Here is a 17711-nt window from a genome sequence, read left to right on the forward strand (position 1 = left end):
TCTATCCCATCCACACACTACTCCTTTCCCCTGCCGAGTGAGTCACGCCTACCCCGAAAGGGAAATGGCTTAATGGTGTAATAATAATAATAATATAATATTTTTACTACACTGGAAGCTCAATTTATGCAACTCAATGAATGCATCTTATGCGCTAAGAGTGCGGCCTTTATGATCTTTGTCATGCTTGGCTGAGCATCGCCTCTCTCGAACCCGCGGCTGCGCTCATCACAAACCTTCGAAGGACATCAGGTGTAGCAAAACACAAAAACAGTTTACACCTAAAGTTTCAATTGAAAAATATAATTAAACTCTCTATTTTTAAAGAAGAGTCGAATATTATTAAAATTCGAAAATTGGTCAATTCCTGTCAATATAACATTATTTGTATTAAAATAAACTCATTAAATTGTTAATCGTTTTGCTTACGTGCTTCTCTAACAAATAATATATTCAAATAGTATTTTCAATTGCAAAAGCTTTTAAATAAAATTTAATTTTGTTGTTGATTTAATTATTACAATAAATATTTCATAAGAGTTTTTAAAGATCTTTCAGAAGTCATTATCACAGTACCTATTGTCATTAAAAAGATGAACTTTTTTCAAAGTCAGATGACAAAGAAAAGTTTTAAAATGTGAATAAACATGTGAATTATTGATTTATTAACATTTTCTTAGTTTTTATTATTTGGATTAATAATAAAACTTTGTTTTTATAAACTTTTTATTCGCGTGATATTTAAAGCGAAAACACGTCAGACTATTCATACAGAAAAAATTCTGATAAACTTACAACAAGATTTTCAGTTAGAATAGGAACAGGAAATAGCTTTTCTGTAAAGATGACCGAAATTTCTACAGACTTGTCAGAATTTTCCATAAATTTGAATAATCACTGAAAATTCTGTAAAATACTCAGGAAATTCGGTAGGCTTTACACAAAAGCTATGCCATCCCTTTTTAACTAAAAATCTTGTCATTTGAGCAAAAACTTATTTTTGTCTGTTTAGCGAATGAATACGAAATTATCCCACTAAATCATTGCTTATGAGATGTGTGGTCTTTGACTGACGAAATATGTTAATTTGTAATGAAAAGAAGTGAGATGAGAACACTTTCTCAGTTTTATAAAAAAAAATTTGGCGAGATAGTATTATTTAAAATAATACAGATAGGACATTCCACTTCATATGAGTACAGTGTCCACAGAAAGCCCTATTGTAAGAGCAAAACCATAAACGACCATATTGCATGGTTGCCGAGATGTGGGGAGTTGAATTTGGTACACTTTGGTGCACGGACCATCTTTCAATCAAATCTTATTGCATCAAAACTAAATAAACTTGTAAGCAACAGATTTAAGAAAAAATTAGACAAGCTTTAATGATGGTTATAACCATTTTTCAAAAATGTATGGTCGGAAAAAACATTTGGGGGAACTTTTACCATACGTCATATGGATGTAACGGGATGTGTGCCAGATAAGAAACTTCTTACGTATATTTTATGGAAGATTTATCTATAAAAAAAAGTATAATTATTTACATCAGTATGGTAACTTAATTTTTCATGTGAAAGAAATATGTATAGACATTTAAACTTTTTCTTAAAATGATTAAAATTGGAGTAAACGTAATGTATCTGATAAACGGAGTAAGATACGCTAACACCAACCACATTTTTTTATTTAACTCGATAATATACAATAATATACCAATATTATTAATATTGGTCTAGTTGATATATTTATTATAATTGGTTAATTAATTTTCAATTATTTAAACAAGTGGAATTTGTTTAAATAATTTTTTTCTCTAAAATTCGTTTTCCCCCCTAAAAATTATTACTATTAGTCTAGTAAAATATTTATTAACGTTGGTTGATTAATGTTTTATTATTTAAACAAATGGGATTTGTTTCAACAATTTTTTTCGAAATTTCGTTTTTTTCCTTAAAAATTATTACTATTGGTCTATTGGAATATTTATTAACATTGTTTTATTAATTTTATTTGAAAAAATTTTTTTCAAAAAAAAAAATGATTGCTAAAATATTACTAATAAATTAATTATTATTAAATTAATTATTAATTTGTTATTAATTATTACTGATAAATATTCCACTAGACCAACAGTAATCATTTTTATCAAAAAAAATTGTAACGAAATTATCTAAACAAATTCCTTTTGTTTAAATAGTTGAAAATAAATGACCTAATGTTAATAAATATTCCACCAGACCAATAGTAATTATTTTTAGAGAGAAAACGAATTATAAAAAATTATTTAAACAAATGCCATTTGTTTAAACAATAAAAAATTAATGAACCAATGTTATTAAATATTCCAATAGACTAACAGTAATAATTTTAAGGGGAAAAAATAAATTTTCGAAAAAAATATTTAAACAAGTTCCAATTATTTGAATAATTAAAAATTAATTCACCAATGACAATAAATATTCCATTAGACCAATATTAATAATTTCAAGTAAAAACAGACCAGAATACAGTGCTCAAAATTTCGATTTTATGAAGAACTGACATTTTTTGTTTTAAGGGTAGTTTTCAGATACTCATGGGGGTGTGTTAGGGGTGTCAAACCCATATATATGATACATGAAATTCTTCGTTGGATAATTCTCTACAGGCCCCCATACTTTCCCGTCACATTTTTTTAAACTCTAAAAAATTATACCAAAAACTCAAAAAAATCATTTTTCCCCATGCATTTTACATGGGAAACTTCAAGTCAAAACCGGCACCTGTTAAAATCGAAAAATAAACAAATAAAAAATTAGGGAATTTCTTTTTTCGGATTTGGAATGAAATTGGGGGATCATTGCCCTCTAAACAATAAAAGCGTTTTTTGAGCCACCCTAATCCATATAATATGGTAAAAGTGTCCCACAAATATATATATTTTTAAATTAAGAATTGAAAGTTAGTATACCTCAACATTTTTATCTTCTAATTTGGATGAAATAAACATTCAAAGGAAGCTTTGATTTTCTAGCATCTAACCTGCAAGGACATAATATTAGGTGTAGGGAATTTCGAAATATTAATTAAAATAAACGCTTAATTGCAAAACTCGAGGAATCTGAATTCAAAACCTAAATCGGAAAGAACTAACTTCAGAATTCCTCATTTTTTTCATTTCAGTTCAGGATCTAGATTCCTCGAGTTTTGCAATGCAATATTTATTTTAATTAATATTTTGGAATTCCATGAACCTCCCATTATGTCGTTTCAGGGTTAGAAACTAGAAAAGCTAAGCTTCCTTTTAATATCCATTTAATCCACTGCTAAAGATACATGTTTTGAGATATTCTGACTATTATGTTTTAATTTCAACAAATCATAGAAAAAACATATATATTTTTGAGAAATTGTTACCAGCACCATAAACCTTGTTTTAAATCCCTTAGTTACAAACTTTATTTGCTTCGCATATGACGTAATAAAAGTTCTTTGAAAAATGATATGGACACCAAAGTGTAGCAATTTCCTTTACTGCAAAAAAGTATTATTTGAATGCTAGTTTCAGGTATTGAAACAGTCCTCCAAAAATACAGTCTTTGGATGGCTCTATTCTAATGTCATTTTATTTCGATGCCAATAAACGACGTTTTAGACAAACTTTTTTGGTTCCAAACAGGACCGAAGTAAGAATAAAATTTAGTCTGTTTCAAATTTTTGCAGCTTCTTTTACAAGCACGAAGTCGCAAGCAATGAAAACAATACGCCCTTTGCATTATTTTAGTTCGCTATAGCAATGGCAAACTATAGTTTGCCACTTCTCAATCTGCAGATAGCAAAGTAAAACAGTACGAACGATGTTTCCAAAAAAAGACAATTTCATATCATAACTTGAGGATAAAAAAATGATGCTCAATTAAAATGGAATCATATAGTTTGTACAGTGATCCCCTTACCCCTCATATCACGGTAACCATTGCATTATGGTGGTTTATGGGTTTACATCTACAATAGCTACAGTATTGCAAAATTTGTATTTTTTCTTCTATTTTACTTTTTCTCGTAGTTTTCAGAGAAAGTTTTTTTCTTCGAAAACCGCAAATCCTTGCTTTATTTTACAAAAGCGTCATACGATAAAAATGAACAGGATAAAAGGATCATTTAAAAAATCCCTAAAGAGAAGTTTCTTGGTGCTTTTCTGTGTTTCGCTTATTTACCCAGTTTTGTACTCAAATATGAAAAATACAGGTCGAAATTGGTACTTTTTTCTAGATAATACGATTTTATGATTATTATCTATGCTGCGTTTGATTAGATCTTTTTATGAAAGAATATTCAAGAATTCAATTCGTATTAAAAAAAAGTGTTTAGAAACTTTTAGAATTTTTTAGAGAAATAATTTTAATGTGTAGACTTTCGTCATTCCTTCTTTCGTTTTTTTTTTTCGAGAGGAAAAATCTCGCTTTCCTCGCGGATAAATTGTCTTTAAAATTTTTTAGAAAAATCGCCACCGTTTTGTGAACTTTAAGTTTTTTTTTGGAATCTTCCCATGAGTTTTGGCATAAAAGTAAGTTCTATAAGATTCCAAGCAAAAAAAGATTAAATACCACACTTTAAAGATCAACAATTACTTCTGATAGTCTGCATCATCAGTTTGATGAAATTTAAATATTCATAACTTTATCCCGAAAAATTGTTATCAAAGAGATAAAATTTGTGTTGTCTTTTTTACTTTAAAAAACTGAATATTTGATCCGTAATCCCATCCAGCGACATTAGCATGAACCGCGGCCTGATTTTAAAATGCGGATTTGGTCAAAGAAAGTTTTTTAAATTGAAAATATATATAAAATTTTATTTTGTTAATTGAAAAAATATAAAATCGTCAAAATAGGTTAAAAAGTCAACAGATTTCTAAAATAGGTGAAATAGGAGACAAAGTTCAAAATAGATTTAAAAAAAGTGTATCCATTTTTTAGCATAGATTAAACCTGACAAAATTAATGTTTACTGAAGCAGTTTTAGCTAAAATAATTTCTCTTGGTACTCATTTTACTAATCTGTATATTGCCCGAAATCAAATTAACTGTAAAAATTAGCAACTGTACAATTTTTTTTGTTGAACAGATGAGTTCACCGGATCGTGAAATTTACCGGGATCCGGATGTCATAAGAGCAGATGACAAGGCCGAGGAAGTTGTCCATTCCGACACAGCCAGGAAAATGCTGTCGATTTTTCGTCAAATGGAGGAAAATGCTACAAAGGAAGACCTACCTGATGGACCTAAACCTTTAAAAAGATTTACACCACCACCCGAAGATAAATTCGCAAAAACGACAGCCTCTGAATCTGAAGATGAGGAAGATGAAGAAGCTGAAGAATCCGAGGATGATAACCCAGACGAAAGGGATCCAAATTACGTCAGAGCTTCTGATAAGGTTCATACTTTTATTTAAAAATTATTCATTTAATTAATTATGAAATATTTTATGTTTCTTGCCATAACATGAAAGAAACAAAAATGTTATTTTCTCCTCATAACTACCCTCCTGTTAGAAGTAATATTAAACTTCTGAAGTGCTTTGATTCCTCTTAAAATATATTCTAGAACATATTTTAATTTCTTTTCTGACATGATTTTTCAACAATATTGTTTTTAGGTAGAAGACGAATTCCTGAAACAGGCACAAAACGCAGCAAGGGCCAAAACTTTGCGCGCGAAATTTGAACAGTGGGAAACGACTGACGGCAAAACGACGAGCCACAATGTTGCAGAAATGGAAATGGCCCAAGGTACGGGTGATCAATCCAGCATCGAATCTGCTAGTAGCTTGAGAGCACGTTTCGAGTCTCTTGGATCACAATCCTCAGAAAACCCTCGCACACCAAAGGTTAAGGTCAATAGATTTGTGGTAAGTAATCATTAAAAATTCATTTAAACCCATTTTTATTGAGCTAAATGCTTCAGTTATCGCCTGAATTAAAAAAAAAATTGTACCAAGAGGAAATTTAGTTTACATTCTTTTATACTGGATATTTTTGTTCACTGGCATTGTTCTATGATAATTTTTTCATTGTTAATTGGTGGCACAGGATTCGAATTTGCAAAAACTCGTTCTGCTTGCTTTAATATAATCAGTACTCAACGAATTAAGTTTTTAGAACGATCATTTTGTAGAGGGAAAAGAGTTAATGGTCCCATCTGCTAGTAATTTCCTTAAGTAAGAAAACAATTTTCTCTAATAGGGTAAATATTAACGGTCGAGCAATTTTTATAATTTTTTTAATCACAGTTAAACCACAAAACGAATATTTGATATCCCTTATGAGACAGATTTATTCTTTACTATTTGAAATCTTAAATATACACAAACCTGTTTTTTATTTTCGTTATCTCCTCATTCGAATTGTGTGCCAAATTCAAAACTGCACGGGTGTTTTCTAACGCACGGCTCTATTATTATGATCCTTATTTATTGTTTAACAACATAATGTGAACACTGTATTTTGTTTTTTATACACATAAATTATTTTTCGTTTGCACAAAAATTTTATTTAATTGCAGCTATTTTGTTCATTTGATTGTTTGACCCCCAAATAGTTGTTTATGTGTGAATACAAACGTTGAATATTTTATTTTATTTGGATATTAACATCATTCATACGCTTTCTCGATTAAATACTTAAATGTTCAGGATTTTTTATCCTCAAGCCAAAATGCGAAATTTAAGATTTTAATCGATTTCACCTTTTGTTTATATGGTAAAATTCGTTTCCACTAAATAAACTGTAGAAAACATGTTACCAAACTAAATCTAAAGCTAAATATATTTGACGTTCGTATAATGTACGCTAATTGTTATTTTAACGCTGACTATTTTGATTTGCGCATGGATTTTGTAATAGAAATTTAAAAACTTTTGTTCGCCTTTTTAGGTTTAAGCAAAAAACATAATTAAGGTTTATGTTTAAGAGTTAGATTGATGTAAAAAGTCTTTTTCGTCTTTTGTAAAATATTTTACTTATTATTATTAATCAACGCCTGGTGTGTCTAATCAGTATGATTATTTTTATTTTATACGTCTCCTTGCATTTTAGTTAAATCTATATTTTTTGTGAATGACAAGGTGTAATATTTATAAATGAAGGATGTCACGGCAGAACCATGTAAGCGCCAAGAAACAAATTTTTCATGTGAGAAAAAGAAACATTCTCAAAATCCAAATTATTTTTTAAAAAAATAAATGAAAAAGTACTTTCGACATTTTATGAATCACTACACATCTATAAAAAAATTTAATATTTTTTGCAAAAATGCTCATCGAAATTTTCCTATGGTCATAAACATAATAATACCAGAAAAAAATCTGCATTTTTCCAACTGATTTTTACACTTTAAATAACATAAAATACATCAGTGAAACACCATATATTACAATGCAAATAGAAGGTTCAAAAGTGAAAAATTAATTTGATGTAATTGTTAATATGAAAAAAATTAATTTTTATCACCATTTTTTCCATTTTTTGTAAATTTCAAAAAAAAATGTAAAATCATTGGAGAACTAATAATGCAAAAATTAATATATGATTTTGCGAGGAAAATTTTTTAAAATGTTTAAACAATTTGTTAAAAATTGGGAAATATAGAAAAATTAATAACGCAATTCGATTCTGCACTAAGAAAAAAAAGATTATTTAATTAAAAGAAAATAAATTTGAATCAAAGACATATTCGTTGGCTCTCATTCGAAGAAATGTATTTTGATTCAAAGAAATTTCTTTCGTTCAAAGAAATGGTTTTTTGTTGCCATGCAAATTTTTCTTTAATTTTAAATTACTTTCTTAATTTCGTAGTTATTTTTATATTCCCGCTATAAATAAACTAGGCTGAGCAAAGAATTGTCCAAAACAAGGATTTTATATTTTTTTTTTGCAGAATCGAATGGCGTTAGTAGTTATTCCATTTCACACATTTTTAAACATTTTGTTCAAATTGTAAAATTTTGTGAGTATTTTTAAGTGAATAAACGGCGTTGTGAAAAAATGGCACTTGCAAGGTTATGCAATGACACACTTTAAATGCAAAAAATTATTTTCTAGTATAATTTAAATTTGAGAAAATGGGCACAACAAAAGTCTAAATTTCTCAATTTATTGTTGTTTTTTAAGCTGAATTCTCAAAATGGCAAAAAAATAACATTTAATTGGACAACAGAGACTTTATCTAATTATTAGCATTGTTTATAAAATATTTTTAAATAAATTTAAGACGCTAAATTACAAGTGAAACTAACTAAAAATTAGTGGCATGTGACATATATTTCAGTATAATAAATAAATAGCTCATTACTGTTCAAGTTAAATTGATATAATTGAATTTAACTTTAATTTGAGTTAAAACTTAAAAATAATATTAATCAGGCTTGTAAACTTGACAAATATAGGCTAGTGTTTAAACGTATGAATCTTAAATAAACTTGCAAATATTTAATGAATCTAGAAACTTGGAAAAGCTTAATGAGCTGAACTTTAAAATTGGACACGCCTTGAGCTTCCAAGCCTCACGTGAACTTAAACATAGTAAGTTTCATGACTGAAATAAGTTTAAGTAAGTTTTATGAAAAATAAACTCAACTAAGTTTAATATGAAGTTTTATGAAAACTGAACTTGTGTAAACTTTGGTTAAAACTTACGATAAGCTTCGTAAAGTTTTAATAAAACTTAGCTTAGCTTTACCTTATAAACGCTTTGCATAATTTATTTCAGTTTTATTTAAATTAGCTGACTTAGAAAGTTGAAAACCTTGAGATAATACGTAAGTTTTTTAAACTTAAGCCATTTAAAAACCTAAAAATGTTGAGCAGGCTTATAAATACAAAATTTATTCCATAACGTGGGCCTAAAAACGGCTCGTAAACGAAAAACTTTCCAATTTTTATCTATTTAAGCTAATTATACTCTTGCACATTGCTAATAATAAGAAATAAATTTTTTATATAAATACTTGCTTAGCTTTTGTACATATAATTTTGCGTTTTGGAATGCGAATGTTTGGATTGTAACGTGACTTGCTTGCTGTGTGTTTTCGTGTTTCTGCTTCTTGGATACTTTAACGAAAATTGTCCAGACATAATAAAAAAGGAATAACGTGATATTTTCGAATACGAGCAGTAAGACCCGACGAAGATTGTGGGAAGGGGCTTTCGACAGACGGATGGATAAAAAGAGGGTGAAAGACGAAGACAAAAAAGTCACTGTCAAGAGAAGAATGCCTTTAGTGGATAAGGAAAGGCCCAATTCACAAACGAACGGCCATAATATATTAGTGATTAGTGATTATTATTATTATTATTATTATTATATATAAACAGTCTTTACGTTATTAGAGATGATTTAATTGTCAGCGTTACGTTAATTGTTTAAGAAAGATAAATTTTAGTGTAGAGTGTATCATAATATGTCGTGTGCAATGTAACGTTGCATAAATTTAACGCATTGCTGGATCTGTGCCTGTTTCTGTTATGTTAAAAATTACCAACAAAATTCTATTCGATTTTAGTTCAAAAAGTCGAAAAAAGCCAAAACAGTTAAAATGATTTAGAAGTTTATAGAGTCTTTAGATTTTCATTTGGGATGTTCCAGTTTAATTATATGTAGAAATATTTCATTACAGTTGAAAATTTTTTGGCATTGGAATTTTTATTTTTGGCAAATCAGAGTTGAAACACATATCGAGCTCTCGCGTAAATCCCAAGAAATGAAAAAGAAATAAGAGGGGACGATTTCAGGTATAATGTTTATTTTGTCCGATTTTGAATCACCTAATGAGTAATTATACTGATTTAGGTATAACATATTTTATTTCTCAGTATATGCCATCGAGGGAGAAATTTTATTTATAAACCAAAAAAGAAAGCACTTTTTTTATTAAAAAGTGATTAGACTTGCGATTATTATAAACATTTATAAATATTTTCATTTTCCTGAAAAATAAAAATATCCGCATAAAATGTAATTGAATTTAAATATTCGTTTCCCATGACTTTGATTAAAACGCACAACTCTCAGGGAAATTACAGAAAGGCTTTTCAACTTGGTAAAAGTTTCATAATTCCGATTAAAAGGAATATTTGTAATATTTTTCTATATCTTTAAATTCGAGAAGGAAAATATTTGTAGTTTTTTCAGATATTGAAGGATTTGAAGGATCATCATATAAACGAATTGCCTATAAAACTTATATTTCATAAAACTGCGATAGATTATAGATGATTGTTAATAACTATCGTCAATTTTAAAATCAGGGTCTGACATACGAAATACCCAATGTCAAATAATTTAAGGATTATCTTATCTTCTACAATTTCTTTGCAAAAATAATAAAATCTTATTCAAAAATATATAAATCAGTGTAGTTGTCAGAGATATTAAGGTTTTACTTATAATTTTGTAGAGCACTCTGAACACAAATATTACTGAGAATTTTATTTAATTTTCTTAATGAGGAATTTGAGATTAAGAAGATCTGTAGCATAACTAAAGAATAACAATAACAATAAAACCGAAAGATTTTCTCAGACATTTAGTAATATATGGTTTAATTACGTTAGAACAAGTGTCTAGTCTTCCGCGTATTGGATTTTACCGAATTCTGCAGTAAGCCTTCCGAATATTATATAGAATTTTAATTACGACTCGACTCGTCATAATCTTCGAGTTAAACGCGATGATTCGTATCACAGCTATTTGCAGATTAAACAGAAATTGAAGATCTTATCTTTGCCTTAAGACAGCGTGTATCTAAAACGTTTCAAAAGTTCGATTAGAAATTTTTATCTGTAAAAGCTTAAAACGTACTTATTACGCAAGCACATTAAAATCGATTCGCATTTAAATTAACCTAAAACACTTCCCGGAAAATTTGTCTATGTTAAAATAGTTTTAAAAAATGGTTGAAAATGATTAAAGCGGAAAAAAGTGATTTTGATATGTTACTCAATTTTTGGGACTGATAATGAGAAATGTGTGAGAAATATCAGATTTAAAATCCGAATTTTGTATTTGTAAGGACATATTTGTAGAGACCATCGCATCGAAAGCATGTAAATCGCCGGCATTATACAATAATATCTAAGATTTGTAGAGTTTGTATCGACCTGTAATTAACCCCTTCGTAGCCTAAAGAGTTTACGAAGAATGTAAAAGGCCTTTTATAATACTCATTTTTATAGTGATTAGAGAACAACGAATAAATAAATAATCCAGTCGATCTGTAACACACATTAAAAAACAAATGTTGAGGATTTGATATAGAATTTTGAGCATTGTAACAGCTAATTTGTAATAACGAGCTTGAGAACGAAGGGGTTAATAATATAATCTTATATAGTCTCAATTTGATATCCTTAGTTCGTCAGTGTTTCTGTGTAAGATAGTAAATTATAATTTAATCATTGAGGACGAAATATCGAGAATTTTAAATTTGTTTCCCTCTTTAGTGGGGAAAATGCAATCAATTTATTTTAATAACGGTGATTTAAAATACGAATAATTCGTTTGTTATCGTTTTGTTGTATCCCGTACCTATTGTATGATTTATTGCTGTGTAATATTCTTTATCTCTATCTCTTTTTGTAACATCTCATACGATATTGGAAATTGGTGAATAAAACGTGGACACGTCTTATAGGCAGAAGATTTTTTATTATTTGAGGGTCAAACGATATCATTTTAGAATTCAGTATTTTTTTTATAATTTACTTGTGTAGCATGTGTTTTTATACTGATGTGTATTCAGTTCAATTTTTAAAAATGTATTTTTAATTTTGGAATAGCTTTTATACTGACTTAGTTATTGGTTAATACTTTTTGTTCTTTAACTATATTTTGTTCTTTCTTATTTCGAAAAACTAAACAGGAGATTCAATCAAATTGCACGGAAATTTGTGAGAGTTGCGAAAAGAAGGTCTACCCACTGGAAAAAGTTGAGACAAACAATAAAATTTTCCACAAACAATGTTTCCGATGTCTTCAGTGTAATTGCATTTTAAGGTAAGATTAATCAGTTTATAACTTGATTTCAGATATAAATTTTAATTTTATTTCACACTACAAGTTTTTTGGTAATCAGAGCGATTCATAGTAAACTGCACTAGACTAAAAAAGTCAAATATCTGAATTTGTATGCTCCTATCCTAATCTTAAATATTTTTTTGTTGATTAAAGAGGGCTCATCTTGAATTACTATAGCCAGAAAGCATCTTTGATTTTTTTTTAAACTGGAGAAAAAATGTTTTTTTTTTTTTGTTTTTAATGTATACCATCATTATTTAGTTTGGTGCTCAAACAAACATAAATAAGCAATAAGAATGAAAACTTTATGTTGCAGAATGGACACATTTACCCTGAATAATGGAAAACTTTATTGCATACCCCATTTCAAGCAATTATTCATTACACGAGGAAATTATGATGAAGGATTTGGAGTCGATCCTCACAAAAATAAATGGACCACAAACACCTCAAATTCACCGCCAGCACCAACGCCAATCGCCGTTTCGAATGGCGACCTCTGATCCAACTTTTTTTGTACTACGTCGCTCGCGAAAAAATTTTTATTTCCGAAACTAATAGATTTCAAATGATAATAATTCAACGCTCCTATACAAAATTCTTCTCAATTGAAATTTAATCATTATTTTAACTAGATCGAGATATTTTTATAATAATAATAAGAAAAACATAAATTCATCAGTTTTTTACATCATCTTAATTGAATCTGTAAGATAATATTATTAAAAGTAGCACAAGAAAATATTACAAAAAATATAATTTTGGTAATATAATTTTACTCACAATATCTATTGGTCAAAGACCTTTATATTTTCATAAATATTCGTTCTTGTTGAAATCACTTTTTGTAATAAATGCAGTTTATATTTTAAAATATGAATCAACTGAGCAATTTTTTGGCGAAGTAGGGCGTTTGAATACAAAAAGCGTGTTCAATTTACGGACACGCTGGCGCTCAAAAGTCGCGATGACAACGAAAGTATCAATTTAAATAGTGTATTTAAGAATTCGCCTCGCTCATGAATTATTTTCTATTTTTGATAGTTTAACGAAGACGGTTTCTCTTTCGAATCGGCCTTTACTTCCGCGATGTTAAAAAAGTGCGTGCAATAAAATGTAGATAGAGGAAAACGTACCAAAAAATTCACATCCGTTCGGCTGACAAAAGATTTGACATTTTTGAGAAAAAAATTTGTATAATCCAAAAATTGCCCGTTTTCTTTTTAAACATGTAATATTCTGCCCTTTAGAGTAATTTCTTAAAATAATTAAAACACTTCAGTCTATCCAAACATCTTTTGTTTCGTCGAAAAAATCGTGTTTTCAGTGCAATCGAAATTCATCTCCGACCAGAGCGCACTCGCATCGAATTTGTACATTATGTATGTTGTAGATTGATCTGACTGCACATAGATGTATATTTAAGAATTTTTAATCCAAGTACGAAAACTTAATCTGTTGAGAATACCCGTCACAAATTCTCTTGCCAATTAAAAAAAGCAGCTGTAGTATTTCTCTTGATCATACGACTGTTTTGTAGATTGATTTTTGCGTCAATGACGGACTGATGCTCAAAAACCTTGTTTGTCAATTCATATGGAGAAACATCCGTTGCGACGTGTTGAATCTTTTTTGCAACGCAATTGAAATAGGAAAACAATGAAGATAGGATCCGTTCGTCATCAAAAGGCGCGTAACGTTATTTTGCGCCGTTTAAAAAAAAGTATTCTACCGTTATTACGATAAGTATTAATCAATTATTGACGTTATTTACATGCTAAAACTCGCTTACATACTTCTTACTATTATGATTTTTGTATGTTTCATTACTATATTATATATTATGATATTATTGCGACACGTTGTACTATACGTCTCAATGCGCTTCGCGAACCATTTTCTCCCTATCCCCTTTTCATCCCGATGTTGTAAGCCTTTTTATTTGTCAATACATATATTTAATTCTTTTATACATCGATGTTTCTTTATTGTATTCCCTTCTATCTCTATAAAAAATAACCATGCTAGAATTGTTAATTATTTAATAAAGTGAAATATGTTTCATAATGTGCGCATTTTCACGTTCTTTATTGTAATTGATGGTTTTCAACTTGCGGTTTATAAGAAAACACGTTTTTCATTATATGCTTTTCGATAATATAAATTACTATAAAATATTTTATAAATATAATTTAAAAAATTAAAGAATTGCATGATTATGCAACTAAAATTTATATTTAATTTTTATCAATTAAATTTAGTATAAAGTTTATTTGAACCCTCCCAAAGTTGAGTAGATTGAAATAATGAGTGAACAGTTCCGAAATTAATAAGTGTAAATTTCCATTCTTTCACTTTCATCATTGAATCACTAGAGCTATGATTAATAACAATGACACTTGTGCAATGGAATACTTCGTAAAATCATAAATTTGGTAATATCTACGTATCTCTTATATTCGAAGGTTATAAACATGTGTCTTTTGACATTCATATCTAAACATCCGGCGACTTCATCATTACACTGAAATCTTTTTTCTCTTCACAAATGCAATTTTTTTTATTTTAATAGATAAATTTTTATTGCAGAAAAATACATTGAAGTTTTTCTTTAGAAAAAAAAATTGAAACTTAGGAAAACTACACTCACGGAAATTTTAATAAAAGAAAATTTTTTTTTATACTTTTTCACAAATAATTTTTTACACTTTTTACAGTTTCAAAAAGTTGTTAAAACAGAGCCTTAAAATGAAAATTCGCCCTACTGATAACAGATGGCGCAATCTGTTTCGTTTATTGAATTTTTCCAACTTTATGAAATGCTTCGACAGCATTCGACCTTACACATCTGCCACGGGCTAGAGTGAGTATTATATTTAGTATATTATTTTTGTTTACAATATTCAAGAGCTAGAATTTTTTATTAATACTTGCTACATTTAATTTTTAATTTATTGAGTATGAGTTTTAGTTTTTTATTAATGTGTGGTAGAATATTATTTTCTTATATAATTATATACATAATGAAGGGTTACATCTGCAATTTGATCAAACCGTTATTAACACAGAAATATTGAGCGCACTGTTGTCGTTGTTAACGTTACATGCATATCAAAGAATGTTTTCCTCGAGGCGTCCATTTCCTAATGAAATCTAATTATCAGCATTTCTTACAAGCAGTGATTTATTAGTTTTAAACGTATGGTATATTTCAACAAAAAGTATTAATTTTATCTCTCAATGAAACATAATAGTGATGAATTCTTTCGGTCGGAAAACTACCAGAATATCTTCAAAATCTTCCACACTGTTCAGTTTAAATAACTTTAATCCAATTGTGCGAACGCTATAAGAATGCTTGTCTTCATTTTATATTTGGGATGTCTTGCAATTATTTTTTGACAAAAACCTAAATCTTGCAAGGGTTGTTTTTCAAAAAATAAATATTCATTCGAAAAAATCTAAATACCCAGTTTTTCTCGGAAACGAAGTTAAGAGAGCAAAATTATTCCTTGGAAAAATTCTTACCAAAGGACCCCCTTTATAATTTTTAATCTCACTTCGCTTTTTTGACAAACTTTTTTTTTATTTCGGTTTTCACTGCTTTATAAAGATACTTTTTTATCTCGAAAATATTATCAGCTAAGGATAAAAAGTTCTTAGTGTTAAAAAAAAGGGAATATGATTAAATTTCTAGCTTTTCTACCTAAAATAATTAAATCAAGAACATTAAATAAGAAAAAAAAGAAAATAGTGAAATTGAGCAGCAAAGTTTTTCAAGAAAACATAGTGAGATTAACATTACAGACGGAGGGGCGAGGTCTTGTTGTAGAAACTTTTTGACGGAACAATTTTGCGTTTTTAACTTTTGTCATTTACCGCTTGGTTTTCGAAAAAACTGGGCAAGTGGATTTTTTGACATAAGGGGCCATCCATATACCACGTGGACACTTTAGGGGGGGAGGGGGGGTATGAAAAAATTCCACGCTTGTCCACGAGGGGCGCCGGGGGGTCGAGCTAGAATCCACGTGGACACACATTTCCCTAAATCTGTGAAAAAATATACTGAAATGAGACAAGGTATACTCTAGGTATACTCCAATTTTTATATTGTGCTCACGCACAATATAATTTTTATTTTTTTTCACGACTTTTTCTTTCAAATTCAAATCATGTTTAAGCTCACGTTCCTAAGCTAATTCGAATTTTTTCAGCCAATTCATTGCTCCTTTTGGACTTTGTATAGCCCGGGAGCTCGCGACAATTCTATGGACGTCATTTTAGTACTCACTAAAATTTCAGATTCTTTTGTTTTTATAGTCAACAGTTCGAAATTTGTTGACTGGCTAACAGCTGTTGGTGTATTTTACAACAATTGATCGTTAAACTCGTCAAAAATTCGAGTGAAAAAACGTCATTTTAGTACTCTTCAAACGCACGGGGAATGATTGTTTGGATGCTAAAAACTAACAATAAGTTTGACTGGCAGCTCTTGAGTGGTGACAAAGTTAACTGGGAAACTGTCAAACATATCAAAAATTCGAGTGAAGAAACGTAATTTTAGTACTCTTGAAACCCATTGAGGATAATTGTTTTGGTACAAACAACTGACAAAGAATTTGACTGGCAGCTCCCAAATGGTGCCAAAGTTAACTGGCAGACTGTGAAACATGTAAAAAATTCGAGTGAAAAAACGTCATTTTACTACTCTTCAAACCCATTGAGGATGGTTGTCTTAGTGCAAACAACTAACAAAGAATTTGACTATTAGTTCCTGAGTGGTGCCAAAGTTAACTGGGAAACTTCCAAACATGTCAAAAATTCGAGTGAAAAAACGTCATTTTAGTACTCTTCAAACCCATTGAGGATGATTGTTTTGGTGCAAACAACTAACAAAGAATTTGACTGTCAGCTCCTGAGTAGTGCCAAAGTTGACTGACATTTTAATCAGCAACCGGATGAAAGTTTTATCCTTTTCATTAACTAAAATTTTAATCTATAGGATACTTCTATAAAAATAATATGTATATAAAAAAAGAAACTACGAAAATCTCACTTCTTATGCAAATTCACATCTCGCAACAATGGGTTTCAAGAGTACTAAAATCACGTTTCTTGACTTGAAGTTTGGGCATGTTTGACAGTCTGCCTGGCACCGCTCAGGAGCTGCCAGTCAAACTTCTTAGTAGTTGCTTGCACCTAAAAAATCATCCCCAATGGGTTTCAAGAGTACTAAAATTACGTTTTTTTACTCAAATTTTTGACATGTTTCACGGTCTGTTAGTTAACTATGGCACCACTAAGGAGCTGCCAGTCAAACTTATTGTTAGTTTTTAACATCCAAACAATCATTTCCCGTGGGTTTGAAGAGTACTAAAATTACGTTTTTTCATTCGAATTTCGGACCAGTTTAACGATAAATTGTTGCAAAATGCACCAACAGCTGTTAACTAGTCAACGAGTTTTGAACTTTTGACATATGAAAACAAAAGAATCTGAAATTTTTGTGAGTACTCAAATAACATCCATGGAATTGTCGAGACCCCCCGGACATTTTGAAGACTAATAATATCTATATTTTTATAAAATACGTCCACGTGGACAAAGTACGGGGGGGCGGGCATTTGTCAAAATTCCACGACTGTCCACGGG

At 29.4% G+C, this 17711-nt stretch overlaps 2 protein-coding genes across 14 annotated transcripts in view; both read left to right on the forward strand.

The window, feature by feature from the left end:
- The window catches only part of LOC117167665, a 109831-nt gene extending 95800 nt beyond the window's left edge, over window positions 1–14031 (forward strand). For 11 of the 13 annotated variants that reach the window (XM_033352757.1, XM_033352761.1, XM_033352758.1 and 8 more), the window contains 4 exons: window positions 5110–5421; window positions 5644–5895; window positions 11905–12038; window positions 12376–14031. In XM_033352757.1, coding sequence (XP_033208648.1) covers window positions 5110–5421; window positions 5644–5895; window positions 11905–12038; window positions 12376–12562 — 885 coding nt within the window. In that variant the 3' untranslated portion in view covers window positions 12563–14031. Of the gene's footprint in view, window positions 1–5109; window positions 5422–5643; window positions 5896–9155; window positions 11683–11904; window positions 12039–12375 lie in introns of those variants that run through there. The other 2 variants (XM_033352768.1, XM_033352769.1) reach the window with 2 other exon arrangements.
- An 864-nt stretch (window positions 14032–14895) lies between these two features.
- LOC117167397 (copper homeostasis protein cutC homolog) overlaps window positions 14896–17711 on the forward strand; it is an 11776-nt gene continuing 8960 nt past the window's right edge. Inside the window, exon 1 of the mRNA XM_033352291.1 lies at window positions 14896–14922. The gene's annotated coding sequence lies outside the window, so the exon portion shown is untranslated. The remainder of the gene's footprint in view (window positions 14923–17711) is intronic.

This window comes from Belonocnema kinseyi, chromosome 2 (genome assembly GCF_010883055.1).
Source record: "Belonocnema kinseyi isolate 2016_QV_RU_SX_M_011 chromosome 2, B_treatae_v1, whole genome shotgun sequence".
In the NCBI taxonomy this organism is placed as follows: domain Eukaryota; kingdom Metazoa; phylum Arthropoda; class Insecta; order Hymenoptera; family Cynipidae; genus Belonocnema; species Belonocnema kinseyi.